The sequence below is a fragment of the Lissotriton helveticus genome, chromosome 4_1 (assembly GCF_964261635.1).
Source record: "Lissotriton helveticus chromosome 4_1, aLisHel1.1, whole genome shotgun sequence".
Lineage (NCBI taxonomy): Eukaryota > Metazoa > Chordata > Amphibia > Caudata > Salamandridae > Lissotriton > Lissotriton helveticus.
Window position 1 is genome coordinate 103,550,541 of NC_136063.1, and position 20,156 is coordinate 103,570,696.

General features: G+C 43.1%; 1 protein-coding gene across 2 annotated transcripts in view; it reads right to left on the reverse strand.

The window, feature by feature from the left end:
* The window catches only part of LOC144828401 (NFX1-type zinc finger-containing protein 1-like), a 1,040,362-nt gene that overhangs the window by 473,178 nt on the left and 547,028 nt on the right, over positions 1–20,156 (reverse strand). For both annotated transcript variants that reach the window (XM_078686524.1, XM_078686523.1), the window contains exon 14: positions 12,708–12,833. In XM_078686524.1, the coding sequence (XP_078542650.1) occupies positions 12,708–12,833 (126 nt within the window). The remainder of the gene's footprint in view (positions 1–12,707; positions 12,834–20,156) is intronic.

Consider the following 20,156-nt stretch of genomic DNA (forward strand, 5'->3'; position numbering starts at 1 on the left):
CTTAAAGTAGAATGAGTGAAAGGAACATTTCCAAAATTACATCTCAACTTTCGAAGACAATGAGGAACTGAACACCTGAAAGGATGAAGAGAATGTTACCACATTGCTTAGGTGCTGGGGGTTTAAAGATATACAATCATATCCAGAAAAAAAGTAGACCACAGGATCAAGGTGATGCATACAAGCATGCGATTGAGGCTTTGAATGGCTATTTTAATCCCACAGTATGTGTGTCACTACAAGTTCTTCCACAGTAAACATGAGAAAGAAGAGTCAGTATGTAGCTGCTCTAAAGAATTTAGCTTTGACTTGTATGTTCACTATTCTACACTATGAGCTTTATATGATCAAATCGCAATGTGCTGCGCAAATTCTAATATAGAGGATACATTATGGACCATGGGAGAGTCATCTCTTCAAGAGGTAATTGAAGTTGTAAAGAAGGCAGAATTAATGGGAAGGTGTGCCAAGGCTGGTATCCCACAAAGAGCAGACAGAATAGGGGAAGGGAGCGTAGTAGCTAAAGTTCAAACAAATAATAAGTCAAAGAAGGTAGTAAAGTGGGAACCCAACACTGTGGTGAATGACAGTAAAAGCAGAGAATATTACGACCATCCTGCCTTCAAAAGTAGATGTTTCAGAGATGGGAAGTTGGGGCATTTGCCAATGAAGAAAATGCCCCACAAAAAATCAAAAGTGTGCAGGATGTAGTATTATTGGTCATTTCCAGAAGGTGTGCCGGAGGCAGAAAGGTGGAGTGAAGGAGGTCCTCCTACTCACTCAGGGCTCCACAACTGACTCAGAGGAGTCCGGCGATGACAATGTTAAAACATGCGTACTAAATGTTAAGGAGGCTGTACTTAATGAAGGAGGTCACCAAAGGAAGAAACCTAAGTGCGATGTTAATATTAGAGGGGTTTGCATCACAGTCACGGCTGATTCAGGGTCACCTTATACTATCAAAAATGAGAAAGTACGACTGGACAAATTTGCATACGAAAAGGCCACCTCGCAGCAATCGGAGGGGCGCACCTCAACAGGAAAAGGCCCAGAGGGAAACGGAGCCAAGAAGGTAACATTGGAGGACTTAATGAAAACGCTGTCCAATGTCCAGACGACGGTGGGAACCATCTCCATAGATGTTGGGCTACTGAGAGCAGACCTGCACAAAATGACAGAGCGGGTGGCGCAGGTGGAAGTGGTTATGAAATACCTGGTTGAAGATACCTCCGAACTACAGTTGGCTATGAAACGTATGGAAGCAGTCACCAAAAAGCTACAGGAAAATCTGGATGATCAGGAAGGACGTACCAGACGGAACAACGTGCGAATCCTGGGAATACCAGAATCGGAAGGCAAGCGTGCAATGGACCTATATATAGAAGCCCTTATCAAGACCAAGCTGCAGCCAAAGGGTCTTTCGCACTTCTTCTCTGTAGAGAGAGCTCATAGGGTCCCCGGTGGCGAGCCGAAACCGGGGGCGCCACCACGACCAGTACTAGCCAGACTATTTAACTTCCGGGACAGAGACGCCAAACTTCAGACAGCACGGACTTCCTCGCCTATTAAAATACACAATTCCACGATTGCCTTCTTTCCAGACTACACGGCCGAGGTGGCCCGGCGCCGGAAGACTTTCACAGACGTGAAGAAGGCCCTGCGAGCGAAGGAATTGCCTTACTCGATGCTATTCCCGGCGAAACTGCGAGTAGTAGATAATCACAAATCGTGGTTCTTTGACACACCTGAGGCGGCGCGGGACTGGCTGGACGGGTGGCGACAAGTAGAAGCGCCTCGACGCATGGGCAGAGGCCAGCGAAACCAACGGACCGAGAACCGTGCGACTTCACCGACATCGGCCGGGGACAATCAGGACGACGTATAAGAAACGGGACTGGGCGAAGACGAACAGCAGTCTGAATCATGAAGTCCTGGCTGCCATAGCTCGAACGAACAGTAGTCAAATATGGTGGATGTGCTGCCCTTGGACTCTGATCAGGAAGAAGCGAATGAGGGCTGATGGGGTCGCTGTCACCACGGAACCTCTTACCCCCACAAGCAAGTACAATGGGTTGGAATGGGAGTATGCACTCTGCTAAGTTGGGGAGGCGGGCGGTTCTATGTCCGTATAGCAGGGCGGCAGGGAGGGGGGCAGGGAATGGGGACTCTTTTGTTATGTTACATGTTTTGCGCGCTCCGACACGATACGACGACGGTTTTACACGCACCGCCCACTGGGGCACTAGATCCATAGCACTAATGGGAGAGACACAGAGACTCGCGCGTAGATCACCACATTATGTCACAACACTGGATCACTGACATAATATTGACGGACAGAATATCGACTAGCAAAAATATCGATGCCAAAATATCGACAGACAGAATATCGAGTTTGTATCTACAAACAGGTAAGTACAAAAATATGGAGTCCAAAATATCGTTTACAAAAATATAGTTTATTAAAATATCGACTTTATTAAAAACAGTGTTAAATTAAACTAATAGTTAAAATTAATTACTAAAATATACTTAAAAATACTTAAATTTACTTATAATAATTAAATAATTAATGAGAGTTATAAAAAAATAATTTTACAATCATATTTGTTAAAACATATATATATAGTAACATAATATAATTAAATAATATCCAATATTATTACCGTACGATAGCAGAAGTGTAAAAAATACTATTCCCACTGCAGAGAGTGCAACAGTAGGGAAAGCGTTGGATAGCGTAGGGTTAAAAATTACTATTCCCACTCCCGTGAGTGCAACAGTAGGGAAAGCGTTGGATAGCGTAGAGGTAAAAATTACTATTCCCACTCCAGTGGGTGCAACAGTGGGGAAAGCGTTGGATAGTGTAGGGGTAAAAATTACTATTCCAACTCCAAAGAGTGCAACAGTAGGGAAAGCGTTGGATAGCGTAGGGGTAAAAATTACTATTCCCACTCCAAATAGTGCAACAGTAGGGAAAGCGTTGGATAGATTACTATTCCCACTCCAGGGAGTGGAACAGTAGGGAAAGCGTCGGATAGCGTAGGGGTAAAATTTACTATTCCCACTCCAGTGGGTGCAACAGTAGGGAAAGTGTTGGATAGCATAGGGGTAAAAATTACTATTCCCACTCCAGTGGGTGCAACAGTAGGAAAATCGTTGGATAGCGTAGGGGTAAAAATTACTATTCCAACTCCAAAGAGTTCAACAGTAGGGAAAGCGTTGGATAGCGTAGGGGTAAAAATTACTATTCCCACTCCAGTGGGTGCAACAGTAGGAAAAGCGTTGGATAGCGTAGGGGTAAAAATTACTATTCCAACTCCAAAGAGTGCAACAGTAGGGAAAGCGTTGGATAGCGTAGGGGTTAAAATTACTATTCCCACTCCAGTGAGTGCAACAGTAGGGAAAGCGTTGGCTAGCGTAGGGGTAAAAATTACTATTCCCACTCCAGTGGGTGCAACAGTAGGGAAAGCGTTGGATAGCGTAGGGGTAAAAATTACTATTCCAACTCCAAAGAGTGCAACAGTAGGGAAAGTCTTGGATAGCGTAGGGGTTAAAATTACTATTTCCACTCCAGTGAGTGCAACAGTAGGGAAAGCGTTGGATAGCGTAGGGGTAAAAATTACTATTCCCACTCCAATGAGTGCAACAGTAGGGAAAGCGTTGGATAGCATAGTGGTAAAAATTACTATTCCCACTCTAGAGAGTGCAATAGTAGGGAAATTAAATACTTCATATATTATTTCAATAAATATAAATTAATATCTATAAAAAATTATATAAAAGTAATTACCAATTTAATATAATATAATAATTAATCAATTAAAATTACAAATTAAAAATAATTATTACTATTATTTACCTATTAATACAAATTAATTACAAATTAACAATTAATAATTTAACATTTAAAAATTAATTAACAATTAATTCAAATTAAATACAATTAAATAAATTGATTTATTTAATTAATTATAAATAAATAACTTCCCACCCTATTCCCCTATAAACCCACAACCCGCTACAGAAAATAAATTAGTAAAATTAACATATTTAGCAATTAATCAATTAATTAAAATTAATTGCCAATTAAAATGTAAATAATTACCAAATATAAATTAATTAACAAATAATTAAAATGAATACCAATAAATAAATTTACATATTTAATTAATTATAATTCAATTACTTCCCACCCTATTCCCCTATAAACCCACAACCCGCTACCTAATGAAATTACGCAAAAATAAAAAAAACAAATTTCATTAATTAAAATAAATTATAACATAAATACACACTTTTCACACATATGATAACATAAAAAGCACTATAAAAAATTAGATATTATTAAAAATTCGATAATTTTAATAACCTATGTTATATACTTCGATATTTTAACTGTCTATATTTTTAACATTCGATATTACATTACTTACCTTAAAAACGATATTTTTGATGTCTATATTCTGTCCAATCTATATTTAAAACTCAATATTATGTCCATTCGATATTTTGTAGTCGATATTTTGACTGTATACCCACAACACTCACAAGATGCCGCCTGTAGCGGCTTGATGCAATGGACATCAGTCCCACCTCTAAGGATATTGACCTGGAACGTAAGAGGGCTGGGGGACAAAATAAGAGAGGACTAGTGATGCAAACACTCAAGCGCCAGAGCCCCCATCTAGTTCTGCTTCAGGAGACACACCTCACGGGTAGAGCATGTCGGGCACTGGATCGCAGAGGCTATAAGATGGTAGCACACGCCGAGTTTACCTCTGGCTCCAGAGGGTCGGGTATGCTTTTGAAAAAGACCTCCCCCTTCATTCTCCTACAACATAAAACAGACGTCCAGAGCTGCTTTGCAGCGATACACGGACAGTGGGAGGGTAAATATATGAACGTAGTCTCAGTTTATATACCACCGGCACTCCAATCAGTAGCCCTACCAGCATTGGGAGAATTTCTGCTGAACCTCCCGGCAGGAGACACATACATCGGGGGCGACTTCAACGCAGTAGTTGACCCCGCGATAGATAAATTCCCAGTCAGAGCACACCCGTCCGGTCCTACCAGCTTTCACGGCTTCCTAGAGGCCATGGGTTTGATGGATATCTGGCGCCACAAGCACCCAACCGAGAAGCAATACACCTATCACTCGGCAGTACATAATAGTTTATCACGTATCGATTAATTTTTGGGGTTGGGAGGCGGTATGCAGGCCATCGACACCGTTGACATTCAGCCCAGGGGTATATCGGACCATTCTCCGATAATGTTGACACTACACAGTCGAGAAAAGACTCGTAAGAGGCTCTACCCCATATACCCTAGCTTTTTGAATATCCCAGGCATAAGGAAAGAGCTAAAGAAAGCGACTAAGTTTTACTTTGCCGAAAACAAAGACTCGGTGCCCTCCCCCTCGACCCTGTGGGAAGCGTACAAGACGGTCCTCCGTGGACAGGCGATGTCCTCCATCACGGGGCACAAAAAAGCGCAAAGACAGGAACTTTCGGACCTAGACCGGTCCGTGCACACCGCCAATATAACTCATGCGGCAGGCCCCACAGTAGACACGGCGCATGCCTTACAGCTATGCCAGCAACAGTATAGGGACCATCTCAGACTACAGGTACTTGGGGATCTCGAGGCCACGGCCCACAGGGTGTATGAAGTGGGAGACAAAGCTGGGAAAATGTTAGCCTGGTTGGATAAGAAAGGAGGGGGCAGCAGAGGCATTCAGCAGTTATACACTAGTGAGAATCACCTGCAGACACGCCCCGAGGAGATTGTAGATACACTGGCAGATCACTTCGAGAAGGTATATACCCCCGAACAGGAGATCACAGAACGCGCTGCCCTAGATGCTCTTAATCATATAGAGATCCAAACCCTTCCTCAGGAGGCGATCCAAGAGTTAGAAGCGGACCTCTCTATTGAGGAAATTACACTGCCAATCCATGCGATACAGTCAGGTAAAGCAGTGGGCCCGAACGGGATCCCCATAGAGTGGTACAAACTTATGTCGGAAACACTTAGCCCGCCCTTGCTGGCCATGTACATGGCGAGTAGGGAGAGGGCGGAACTTTCGCTGGACCAGTGAACGGCCACCATCGTGGCGATTCCGAAGCCTGGTAAGCCACAGACGGCTTGTACCTCCTATCGTCCAATCTCCCTCCTTAACGCTGAAGCTAAAATTCTTGCAAAATTGTTAGCCACAAGATTAATGGCTCATCTTCCACTGTTGATACACCCCGATCAATCTGGCTTCATGCCGCATAGGAGCACGGCCCTCAATCTCAGGAAAGTACACGGTGTGATAGCGCGAGCTCCGTCATTGACGGAACCAGCAGTGATCCTTTCGTTGGACGCCAGAATGGCGTTTGACATGGTGGAGTGGGGACACCTCTTCGCAGTCATGTCCCGCATGGGTTTTGGTCCCAAGTACTTGGCTTGGGTACGTCTTCTCTACACTAACCCGGTCGCACACAATACAGCTAACGGTCGTGTTTCACGTACGATACAGCTAGCGAGGGGGACTCGACAGGGCTGTCCCCTCTCCCCCTTGCTGTTTGCACTAGTCTTAGAACCATTAGCGACATTACTGAGGACTACACCGTTACTGAAAGGCATCGGTTGGAGGGAGGGATGGGAAGATCGTGTGTCCCTATATGCGGATGACATGTTGGTATATTTGATGGATCCAGAAAGGAGTATCCCGGCCCTACTGGCACTGTGTGACGAATTTGGGGAATCATGGTGATACACTATTAACTGGTCAAAATCTGTCCTTTACGTCCTGAAGGGACCGGCGCCCCGGCTCACCGTGCACTGCCCAGTACAACCGACCGTGTCCTCCTTCAAATATCTTGGTATCCACATTACCGATAAACAAGCAGAATTCTTTGACAAAAACCTAACTCCTCCACTGGCCCGACTCCGTATTGATGTCAAACACTGGGCTTCGTTGCCATTGACGGTCCTTGGAAGGGCAGCGCTCTATAAAATGATGGCTCTCCCGAGGTTCCTCTATGCCCTGGAAAACTCACCTTACCCTGTCCCGCCACGATACTTTCGACAGGTGACATCCCTGGTGTCCAACCTTCTATGGAGTGACAAGCCGGCGCGTATTGCCCATGCCAAGCTGAACAGAAGTTGGTACGAGGGAGGGATTGCATTGCCAAACCTGCAATTGTACTACTGGGCCGCCCAACTTAAAGTTATCAACCAATGGATTCATGCACCTCGAGATGACCCAGCATATAGGGCAGATAGGACACAACTAGGCACAGACAACATGCTTTCAGCGCTTTACAACAGAGGGCAAGCGGTGCGGCTGTTAGGCCCCACAAAACATACAGCCGTGCTATGGCATGCTGCACAAGCGAAGTTGGGATGGAGAGGTATCATTACCAAGCTTACACCGCTCTGGGACACAAAAGCACTGGGACAGCTAAGACATAGCAAGGGGTTCACACAGTGGGACAACATTGGAATATCTACAGTGGGAGACTTGTGGGACAGGGGGACGGTAGTCCCGTTCTCACTCCTTCAGCAACAGTATGCCCTGGGCCCCAACGAAACCTATAGGTACATACAAATCAGACACGCCTTGCTGCAAGTAATACCATCAGACACTGAAGTCCCGGAATCTTCCCCATTAGAGGATAGACTGCTCACAGATTATATGCAACATAGTGCCACTTCCCTTACTTACAAAAAACTGCTGAACAATCAACCAGACCCTACACTGAAACTGCGCGACAAATGGGTGGATGAACTAGGGGACATGGATGAAACGGAGTGGAATGAGGCGTTGGCATCCCCGAGGGAGGTGGGCATTTCTGCCAGGTTAAGGCTGGTGCAACTGAAAATCCTGCATCGTGTATATTATACAAGAACCACTTTACACAAGCTCCAAAGAGCCCCACATCCCTACTGCCTTCGAGGTTGTGGGGAGGAAGGAACATTATTTCATACTCTCTGGGATTGTCCCCTGGTGACTGCCTACTGGCGTCAGATAATGCGCACAATATCACAAACACTAAACATATCACTGACTCCAGAACCGCGTAAATGCCAACTAAATATTTGGGACCCCAATGACCTGTCAAGATACGAGCTGATATGGAGTACACTGGCCATTATGGTGGCAAAACGAGACATTGCGCGAAAATGGGCTGCCCAAGAGCTACCACGTTAACCCAGTGGAGTAGAAATATGGACTCGTTGATGTTCACGGAACGGGCGGTATATGTAAATAGGGCCTGCCCGCGTAAATGGAACAAGGTCTGGTCCTTTTGGAATACATATAGAGGGGGACTATGCGATCTATTGCCCGAGGACGAAGACGCCAGTTCGGATGAAGAGGTGGAGGGGGAATGGGACGGATGATATTATTCTGGGAACCAGCTTAGAGTGCGTAGGAGGGACTGCATATTAGATGCTATTGCTGTCACAACAGATTCTAAGCAAAGCTATCCTCACCAATTTACTGGACCTATTGTCGTGTTCAATGTTAGCGTGTGTGTTTGTTATAAGTTAAGGAAACACACAACAACAAAAAACATAAATACAAACCAGAGACCTATGAGTTATCCAATACATAATCTGTTGGGTAGGAGTACACCTTGATTCCATGCGCCGCCGGACCCCAGGGTTGTCGGCTGAAGGGCTGTGTTGACTGGACAACGTTGAATGGATATCATGTAATACGCAGCCGGCCCCTTGGGTTGTAGGCTCTATGCTGTGTTATTGATTGAGTGTACAATAAAGGTCTTTTAAAAAAAAAAATTTAAAAATGAGAAAGTATGGCTTAACAAATTTGTCCTGTGTTAGGAAATATTTTTGAGCCTACAAGCATTTGTCCTAAAACATTCACAGAAGAAGACATTGTAATGTGCGGAGTGAAAGAAATAGAATTCATTGTCAAAAATAGGAGGCAATGTGCAAGCTATACCTTGCTGAGGCTGGACCTTCTGTGCTGGGTTGGGGTGATCAAGGGGAGTTAGGGATAATCCTCAATTCCAACAGCCAAGATTCTGTGTTAGTTATCCAACAGGAGGATGTGTTTGAACAAAAGATTCCTGATGTATTTACAGGCACTATTGGGGAGTTTCCAACATAAAATTGTCCTCAAACAAGGTGCAGAGCCTCAGATTCACAAAGTAAGGGGTATCCCTTTAGCATTGAGGGAGGAAGTAAAAAATGAGTAAGAGAAGTTATGCACAGAAGGGGTGATTGAGAAGGTAGATGCTGCTGAGTGGGTGTCACCTTTGGTGACTGCTCGAAAAACTAATGGGAAACTGAGATTGCGTGTAGATGTGAGAGATCTAAACAGGAATATGGTAGTAGATCCGTTTCCTCTACTGAAGATCAGGGAAATGTTGTCAGTCACCAAGGGTGTGAAATGGTTCACAACTATAGACCTCACAGCAGCTGATCACCAAGTTCCACTCCACAGGAATGGCAGGAACCTTACCATGTTTATAACTCCATTTGGTTGATTTAGGTTTGTGAGGGTACCTTTTGGATTGGCCTCAGCAGCAGCAAAGTTTCAAAAAATTGTGTATGAGTTGTTTAAAAATGTAAAAGATTTCATGTTCTTCCAGGATGACATTTTAATAATGGGTAAAACCAAGGCTGGCCATGATTCTACTGTGAGAAAAGTAATGAATGTTTGAAAATCGATGGGGCTTACAGCTGAGTTCTCAAACTGTAGGTATGCTCTTCAGAGTGTGGCATATTTGGGTCACGTGTTGGTCGTGGGCAGCAAACGTAAGAAGGGGCTATTAGAGTCCAAGGAGAAGTCTCCCATACCAACCAACAAGGATGAAGTGAGAGCTTTCCTAGGTTTAGTGGAGTTCTACTCCAAATTCATTGAAAACTTTGCGAGCAAAACATACATTGCAAGGCAGCTCATTAAAAGCAGGTGTAAATTTGAATGGGCATATAGGTGCCAGGATGAATTTGACTCTATTAAGAATGAAATGTGTAGTGCTTTGCCATTACAAGGTTTCGACCCTGCTTTAAAGTCTTTTGTTACAACCGATGCCAGTGGGAAAGGCATTGGAGATGTACTAACCCAATTGAAGGAAAATGTGGTTGAATGTATAGTAGCTTTTGGATTGCGAGCTTTGACAACTACAGAGGAAAAATAATCTGTGATAGAGTGGGAAGCTTTAGCTTGCGTGTGGGGTTTGGAGCATTACAGACCTTTTATTTGGGGTACTCATGTAGTGTTAAGAAGCAATCATAAGCCTTTAGTAAAAGTATACAACTAAAGGGTTGTATACTGTGTCTCCTAGATTAGAAAGATTGTCCATGAAATGAATAGATTTCAGATATAGCATAAAGTACATGCCAGGAGTACGGAATAAAGTAGCAGATTTCTTGAGTAGATTACCCCTACCTATTACGGGTAATGTGGATGAAGACATTGAACAATTCAGTGTAGCGTGTTTAGGAGAGACTATGGGAGTCATTTTGCCTGAGGAACGGTCCAAAGCTCATGAGAATGATCACATGTTGTCTAATGCTTTAATCTGTGTCCGGGAAGGATGGCCTGCTAAAGATCAAATTTCCAAAGAACTGGGGGCATTTTGGGAGTCAAGATATAAATTACCTGTTGAGGACAACAAATTATTAAGGAATGGTAGAATTGTTCCACCTGTGGAACTGAGAAATCAAATAGTGGATTTGTGCCATGAGGGGCATCTGGGTATTGCAAAAAAAATAAATAAAGAAACTGTATTGGTGGCCAGGTATGGGATTAGCCATCGAGGAGAAGTTCAGAGAGTGTAATCTTTGTGAGATGGCAGACAAGAGCCAAGTCATGTTACGCCCTCCATTGTGTCCTGTTAAATCCCCGGTCATGCCATGGGAAAAGTTAGGGAGGTGAGTGTTTGAAAAGTTTCAGCGCCTCATCCATCATCTCTATGTGTTTGCTTTGTTCACCCTAAGTTGGCAGGGTAAGCCCAGACGGGGGTCCCTTGCTCACTTTGCCACTGGAATCAAGCTAGCCTGGCTGATGAGGGGTGTTACCCAGAAACAAGTCCAAGGATGCTTGTTTCCGGTCTAGGGATGACCTGGCTTTGCAGTTCGGGCTGGACTGTTCCCATGAGGCACAGGGTCAAAACTGATTTGCAAATTGCTGGGTCTGAACTGAGGTGGCGAAGTGAGCTAAACAATGATGATGGATTCAACCCAGATCTGTGACTAGGGGTGAATGTTTGAAAAATATCAGCGCTCCGTCCATCATCTCTTTGTGTTTGCAAATGTTAGGATTAGACATTGCAGGTACAATTTAGGAAGGGCCTGTTAAAAGATATATGATTGTAACAGTGGTCTATTTCGAAGAGGCCAGAGGTAGAAATTGTTGATCATGTTGATGCAGAGACAGTGATCAAGTTTTTAGACGAAAGAAATTAAAGAGACGGGTTGCCCAAGTCTATTACAACTGACAATTGTGTACCAATTTATGGCTGCAATGTTTCAGAAGTTTTTAAAACGCAATGGAATAAAACATTGTACCACCTCCCTTTATCACCCAGCAGGAAATGGAGCTGTGGAAGTTTTCAATAGAGTAATTAAAGGGGCAGTACAGCTGGCTAAAAATGAAGGTTTGGAATGGACAACAGAATTACTTAAGATAATTTTGGCATTCAGGTTAGCGCCTTGTGTTTCCACTGGACATAATCCTTTCGAATTGATGAGGGATAGAACTGTGTTCACCAAGGACAATATTGGATGAATGCCATATGCCAGAAGAGTGTATTGGGAATCTGAGAGAGTGAAGACACGTATCGAAAAAGCAAAGTAGGCGTACAAACAGTATTTGATTCTAAACACAGTTGTAAGCCAGTAAAGTTGCAAATAGGGAATGTATTAAGAGTCAAAAGAACAGGTGTCTTAAAGAAGGATCAGAGCAGATTTTCAAGACCACATGAAGTGACCAAAATATTTTGCAATGCAGCGGTGTTAAGTAACGGGAAAGTACGCCATTTCAGTCCATTGTTCTTATGTAACAAAAGTGGCAAGGAAAGAGGGAGACGTGTTGGTGATTGGTTGATGGATGACGAATGCTTGCATAGGGAAATAAGTAATGGAGCTGATGAAGGTTCAAGTAGCAGTGTGGGTGCGAGGAAAACCATCACAGGAGGACTGAAACCATCAGAGGAAAGTGCAGTAGGAAAGGACCTTAGGAGGGGTATGTTTGGCAGGATTATAAAGAAACCAACCTGGTTGAGTGATTTTGTGGATCACTAAACTTTAGTCCTATCGGGTATTATCATTATTAATGTCAAGTATTAATGTTCGTCTTCCATTTTGTTTTTTGCAATGAAAAAGGGGAATATTTGTGGTGAAGTTGGTAAAGTGTCTAAGAAGGTAGAATGTGTGTATAGAAGGAATGTGGAGTGTTGGTGGGACTGGGAGAATGTAGCATATTGGATGAAGGGTCGGCCGAGGTCGGTAGAAGGAGCCGGTTGACCTTGAGGGGTCTGTGCTCGATCCACTGTATTTGTACCAGGAGTCTGCATTAAAGAACTTCTATTCTACACCAACTACGAATCATCTTTACATTCTTGCGTGCTAAACATTACATCTAAAATCTGCAAGGTTCCTTGAGAATTCTTATCTGCTTGGCGAGCAATACACATCAAGTATTCAGATAGAACAAGAAATCATACAAAAGGACAGCATACCTTCCAGAAACTGGTCCAGGGCATGGTTTGTGTAGCACACCACAAGAATACAGCTTTTGCTTGTATTCCAGTACCTTTTGTTTCGTAACAAGGCCTCCACAATCTTCAGTCCAATGAAGGTTTTACCTACAACGATTCAGAGAAATGTACTATTGGTATACTGTTTATGCAGGATCGATTCAGATGACAGAGAAACAAGCAAATACAGGAAGCCAATACAGACCAACTAGGCATGTAGGAAACCAGAGGAAGGCAGGCAGGTGAGCAAGTAGGCAGGGAGACAAACAGATTGGTGGACTATCAAACAGCCAGACAGGCATAAATAGTTAGATAGACATGCAAGCAGGTAGGTAGGCAGGCAAGGAGAGATGCAGGCAGTGAGTCACACAGGCAAGTAAATGGGCAGTCAGGAAAGCAAACAATAGCCAGACAGACAGGCAGCTTGACAGGAAGCCAGGAAGATAAGGAAATGGGAAAAAGAAAAGGAGAGAGGCGATATTGCAGACTGACAGGTATTCAGACTACCAGGCAGGCTGTGAGGTGACAGGGAAACAATTAAACAAAAATTCTGATAGGTCACTGTAGAGATCTATGTCAGAGTTATGGTAATCATGACTCTTCAATCCATTATTTCTGATTTTGGAGAAAGAGACTTCTATAAATTAATATAGTTCTTAAACAAACTTCTCAAGGTATTTGTAATGCTTCTCAAGACCTTTGTAAAACTTATGAAGGTCTTCATAATACTTCGCAAAGCCCCTGTTAGACTTCTAAAGCTTTCTGCAATCGATCTCAAGTCCTTTGCAAAGTCTTCGTAATACTTGTCTTAAGTATAGACAGACCTTCTCCATGTTTGAACAGTATCCAGGTCAGTATGAGACCTGCGCCAATCCTCCTGTACTCCAGAGAGAAGTTGAAGAATCCCTCTTCTGAGAGCACTACGCCTTTACCTTTGGGAATCACCACCCTGAGTATATCTGCCTCATTCTAACGGTCCTCAATCGCATCTCAGGAATGGTGTCCATTTCAAGGGCTCTTTTTGATATTTAGCACGCCATACTGGCCACAAATACTCATATTTTCATGCAACCACAAATTAGCAATCAATCTAGGTGAAAGATGAAAACCTAGAAGAAAAGATATCTACTGTAGACTCAAAGATTTGAAACCTACATTTGATCATGTAGAGAGGGGAAACTCTATGGAGGACATTGCAATGTTGAGGAACTATGCATTGTAACTTTCATTAACAGGACCATTCCATATATAATATTACTGTAAGTTAAACATGTCATAGATGGTTTCTTTTGCCTTTACTCCTCCACCCTGAGATAGCTGTGCATTTCCCTCTAAAGCTGCAGTACAGCTTGTTTCATTCTCTCTATGTATCAAAGACACGACACTCCACATTGTGCCCAAACTCGGCGACAGAGATATCATAACATCTTACAATAACCAAAATTAAATGGATGTCAAAATCCTAGTGCTAAGTAAAATTGTGTTTAGGAAAAAGGTATCATATTTACTCGGAGGGACATAGACTTGAACAAGATGCAATGATTTACCTGTCTGGATATCAACATCTCTGAAGGCATTGTGGCCGAAGAAGGATTGTACTTCTGAGCCAAGGCAATAAACATCACAGTAACATTACAGAATGATCGGTTGAGAAGGCACTTATATAGAGCAGTGTAGGCCATAGTGTATCTAGGTGGCAATCATATTAGTGGTAGTATATATCAGAAAATTACTCTTTTTGAATGGCCATCTCTTTTTTTGAATGGGATGCTGGTTTTTGGACTCTGCACTGGGATACCACTGTCCAGTATCCAGTGCAGGTGCTTTGAACCCTAAAACATGGTAACATGGTAAAATTGGCAAATCCCCTATGGGCAGATTTCACTTTCCAGTAGGGCCTTAGTATATGGTGTAAAAAAATACATCAATGGCATAGAAAGTTAAATGTACAAAAAACAGGAGGGGGAGGCAGAGTAAATAGAGAAGGATTCTTACTCCACAGACTTACTTTCATAAACATAAAGAATCCAACTAAGGGTCAGAGGTAAGTGTTCCCTACAGTGGTGTGGGAGCACTTAGTGTTTTGTAAAATACCCCTCACATACCAAAAGGCCCCTTGGTGTCATGCTACATCATCGGGGTCTTCGCACCCCTCTAACGGGATGCGGCGTGCTAAGACCTACGACTATGCAAGAGCACTTTTCTGTTTTTTGACTATATGTGGTGCATGTGTTTTTTTTTTATATATGTGAATGGTGGGACGTGGTGAAAGATTAAAAAGTACCTGGCTCGTGAGTGTAATCGAATTTTTTTTATTCCTAGCTCCGGCTGGTACTATTAAAAAGAAGTGCAGTGCGAGGTCAAATCTGTTGTGTTAATGGACAGTACCTCATGTGTGCGTCGACATGTGTCGGAGACAGGGCTCCTTCTTCAGGACGGGGGCACAACTTCCCCACCTTACTCACGTTTCATTAATATTACCAAAAAATGTATTAATGTTGATAACAAAAAGTGAAAATGAGTTAAAAGTCTGTATGTGTGGTACTTAAGGCTATGATGTGCCTACAGCGGTATTTTTCAAGTTCAATGCGACTTGCATGACCTGAGAGAAGAAAAGGAAAACATTTGAAAAAAATGGTTACCCATGTACCGGGTAGTTCAGACAGGTGCAATCATCTGGAACCATACCATTTGCTTTAATAAGCCCTGTAAAGAAAAGAACACTGACAAAACACACAACATAGAAACATGAATTACTAGGAATATAATAGAAGCTAGGTCATACTTGTGAAGTTTGCTTGCTTGATTCATGAGCATTAGGAACATCTGGGGGGTGTATGCTAATATGCAATCTGAAGTGAGAAGTAATGCAGGTATAAGTATTTATTCTCACTTACTTCGTTGGGCTAAGAAATGCTTGTTTTTTACTCCATACTCACGAACTCGGGACGAGTTGTCCTCCGTGTTACCCCACACGCTGCTCCGCTGAAGTGTGGAGAGCTCAGGGTGATCGCTATTTATACCCTGTGCGTAGTTAATTGTTAGCCTCGTTAGCGTGAAAACGGAATGCGGAAGATGTCCAAAAAAGGGTATTCCGCCGTTTAATGAGTCCCGCTGATGTTTAATTAAGTAATTGTAGGCCCTTGTATGGAGCGTCCGGTAGCGCTCGGTAAGTATCACTGCTGGGTACTGGTCAAGGGAGCTGTCTAATGCATCGCGCATACTCAATGCGCGTGTAACTGTAGTGAGCATGCGCGAGGTGTTCCGGTTAACATCCGCGTATGCATAGTCGAAAACCTAGGAAAAAGAATGGAGACTGGTTCTTGCATTTAGCCGAAAAAGGCTAATTCTTACATTAGTAAATTATACACTCATCAGTAGTGTAGAAAAGTAGTTAGTGTAAGGAGAGAGGAATAGAAGAATAATACCCATCAGTCAACCCATTGGCGGAATCTCATCATCTGGGTTTTGTTAAAAACTGGTATCTGCTAGGTACCTCTCTGAACATACATAGAGGAATACTAGTGTCAGATCCACCAGTGAGAGAGAGCCAATAGGGTATGTTGGTGGGTTGAAGGGAAAAGAAAAGTTGCAGTGCTCAAAGGAAGGTGTGAGAAAGTGAAAATTAAGATTGCCTAATATGATGCCAAGAGAAGCTTTATTGAGGGGGCCATCATATTGTCAAGATTAAAAGCAGAGTGAAGATAGTATATCAAACAAATATTACTATCAGTTGTTAAAGCTATATGGTCAACATGTTTCAGCCTCACAAGGCTTTCGTCAGGACCTGTAATTATTACACTACTGCAACATTGAATATGTGGTAAAAGTGATAAAAATTGAAATTGAAATTGAAGAAACAGAACCTACCAGTAGTAATTTACTATATGGTAGTCTCACATCGTGATGTAGAAGAATCTCTCCTAAAACCAAAAACAATTATGGAAAAGCAATGGACATATAGGATCAATACATCAGTACAGGTATGTATATGTACAATCAATATCAGATTAAGTGTAAGGACTCACCCATATAATTTATGGAGATAGCCTCACCTCGCCTGGCGATCGCTCAGGTCAAAAAGAGGCCCTGCTCTAAGAGAATGGGAAGGGAAGTTAAGTGTAATGATCACTACAGACATACATTTAGTATCTGTGGAGGTTCCCTTTATAATATCATAAACAAGATATGATCCCCCTGGAGGGCTGGACAGTAAAATGGATGGCGACTTCAACTTGCCCAAACTGAGTAACCCCATACACATATGTGCTACTCCGTGCATAAGATTAGAAATAACGAAAAAACGAATAGCCCAACATCTTGGTGTAGTAGCGATGGGCTAATATCCAACTCAGAAACAAAAATTAGACAAAGATGAAATTGCTTGTCTATGGTAAATGGAGAGCAGCCTTTAAAGTAATTTCGCCAAGAAAAAGCGGCAGTAGAAAAGGAAAACGATATGCCACAAGCACACGTTACCGAGCACTACCTGCTTTATGGAAAAATACTTCCAAAGTTCTATGCTCCAAACAAGAAGCACAGGTTACCATAGGCGATGGAGAACCCGGTATGGCAAATGCTACTCCGTAGGACCTACTAGTTCATGAAAGAATGGGCCCCCACCTGTCCGTCGGTGCATCCGGCTGGTAGCTGAGCCGAGGGGAAGGTGACGAGTATAGCGACCTATTTGGGTTCTTATTAGAAGAGTGCGGACCAAAAAGGGAGACAAGCAGTGTATCTCCAGTGTATGGATTTTAGGGATGCAGTAGAAATAGGGAATGCGTGGTGCTATCTGTGCCAGGAATTCGCCTTCCTTCTTACTCAACCAGTCATGCGCTAAGCCCTCTTCAATCATGCCTCCTATTTTTATTCGGAGGTTCTCGGTGGGATCTTGCTGCAGAATGGTATAGTTGCGTCTGTCTGCTAGCAGTCTCTTGCACTCTTTGTCATAAGCCTCTGCGGTTTACAGAACAATAGCACCGCCTTTGTCTGCAGGTTTTATTATCACGTCCTTATCATCAGCCAGTGCTCTGATGGCCTGTTGTTCCAGTTTACTGGTATTGTGAAAGGTGTTGATATTAGACGGATTCAGTTTGTTGACTTCTGTCATGATAACTTTCTCAAACGTCAGTAATTCGATGGGGAGCATCGAATCAGGTGGAGTGAAAGTGGACTTCGGTCGGAGGCCTGTGTCAGTTGGTGTTATAGTGGATGGTTTGTCTATAAAAAACGCCTGTAGTTTCAGTTTCCTGACACAATTCGGGGCATCACAGTATTCAATAGTAATGGATGTGGTTTAAAACATGCACAATCTACCGCTTTTTTCAATGAGGTATTACAGCCCAATGTGTGGTAGGTCTTTAACTGCTTAGACCCCCTTTTCGGCTAAAGTAAGAATTAGCCTTTTTCGGCTAAATGCAAGAACCAGTCTCCCTTCTTTTTCCTAGGTTTTCGACTACGCATGCGCGGATGTTAACCGGAACACCTCGCGCATGCACACTACAGTTACACGCGCATTGAGCATGCGCGATGCATTAGACAGCTCCCTTGACCAGACGGAGCAGTGATACTTACCGAGCGCTACCGGACGCTCCATACAAGGGCCTACAATTACTTAAATAAACATCAGCGGGACTCATTAAACGGCGGAATACCCTTTTTTGGCCATCTTCCGTATTCCGGTTTCACGCTAACGAGGCTAACATTTAACTACACACAGGGTATAAATAGCGATCACCCTGAGCTCTCCACACTTCAGCCGAGCAGCGTGTGGGGTAAGACGGAGGACAACTCGTCCCGAGTTAGTGAGTATGGAGTAAAAAACAAGCATTTTTTAGACCAACGAAGTAAGTGAGAATAAATACTTATACCTGCATTACTTCTCACTTCAGTTTGCATATTAGCATACACCCCCAGACGTTCCTAATGCTCATGAAGCAAGCAAGCAAACTTCACAAGTATGACCTAGCTTCTATTATATTCCTAGTAATTAATGTTTCTATGTTGTGTGTTTTGTCAGTGTTCTTTTCTTTACAGGGCTTATTAAAGCAAATGGTATGGTTCCAGGTGATTGCACCTGTCTGAACTACCCGGTACATGGGTAACCATTTTTTTCAAATTTTTTCCTTTTCTTCTCTCAGGTCATGCAAGTCGCATTGAACTTGAAAAATACCGCTGTAGGCACATCATAGCCTTAAGTACTACACATATAGACTTTTAACTAATTTTCACTTTTTGTTATCAACATTAATAAATTTTTTGGTAATATTAATGAAACGTGAGTAAGGTGGGGAAGTTGTGCCCCCGTCCTGAAGAAGGAGCCCTGTTTCCGAAACATGTCGACGCACACATGAGGTACTGTCCATTAACACGACAGATTTGACCTCGCACTGCACTTCTTTTTAATAGAACCAGCCGGAGTTAGGAATAACATTTTTTCGATTACACTCACGAGCCAGGTACTTTTTAATCTTTCACCACGTCCCACCACGCACATATATAAAAACAAACAAACACATGCACCACATATAGTCAAAAAACAGAAAAGTGCTCCCGCGTAGTCGTAGTTCGTAGCACGCCGCATCCCGTTAGAGGGATGCGAAGACCCCGATGATGAAGCATGACACCAAGGGGCCTTTTGGTGTGTGAGGGGTATTTTATAAAACACTAAGTGCTCCCACACCACTGTGGGGAACACTTACCTCTGACCCTTAGTTGGATTCTTTATGTTTATGAAAGTAAGTCTGTGGAGTAAGAATCCTTCTCTATTTACTCTGCCCCCCCCTCCTATTTTTTGTACGTTCTAGGCAGCGCACAGCTGCGGGAGTTTACTTACACTGACTCATACACATAGGAGCACACACTCTAGGTTTTAAGAAGCCAGCGGTCTTAGCGGAATGGAGGACGAACACGGCCTCACGTTCGGGGAAGACGAAATTGACAGAATTCTGACAGCCATCAATCCCTTTGAAGGCCTGAGTAATCCGGAGACTGGTCCAAATATCGCTGATTGGAATGAGATAGTTAATCTGTGACGTAACCAGATCAAAGCAGCTCTACACGGGCTGCTCATGACCGAGTACCTAAGGAACAAGATGGCACTACCAGGCTTAATCGTCAAAAACGAACCATTCATATTTCAAACAGACATGCAGTTTAAAAAGGAGTGGTCCCTCATCTCCTGGCATTGTACGAGGGATTGGCTCGTCCTGATAGTAAAGACAGCAGCAAGAATCACTCATGAATTGAAGATCGAGATCCAAAAAATAGAGGTGCAATTGAACACTTACATAACCCCTGCTGACCTAAAAATCAGGTTAGATGAACTTAACCAACAGATGACGGAGTTTGAATACACGTTGAAACAAATCAAATTCAACAAACTTCGTAAGGATAAGGATAAGTTCACACCAGAGGGGGCATACCCTTACA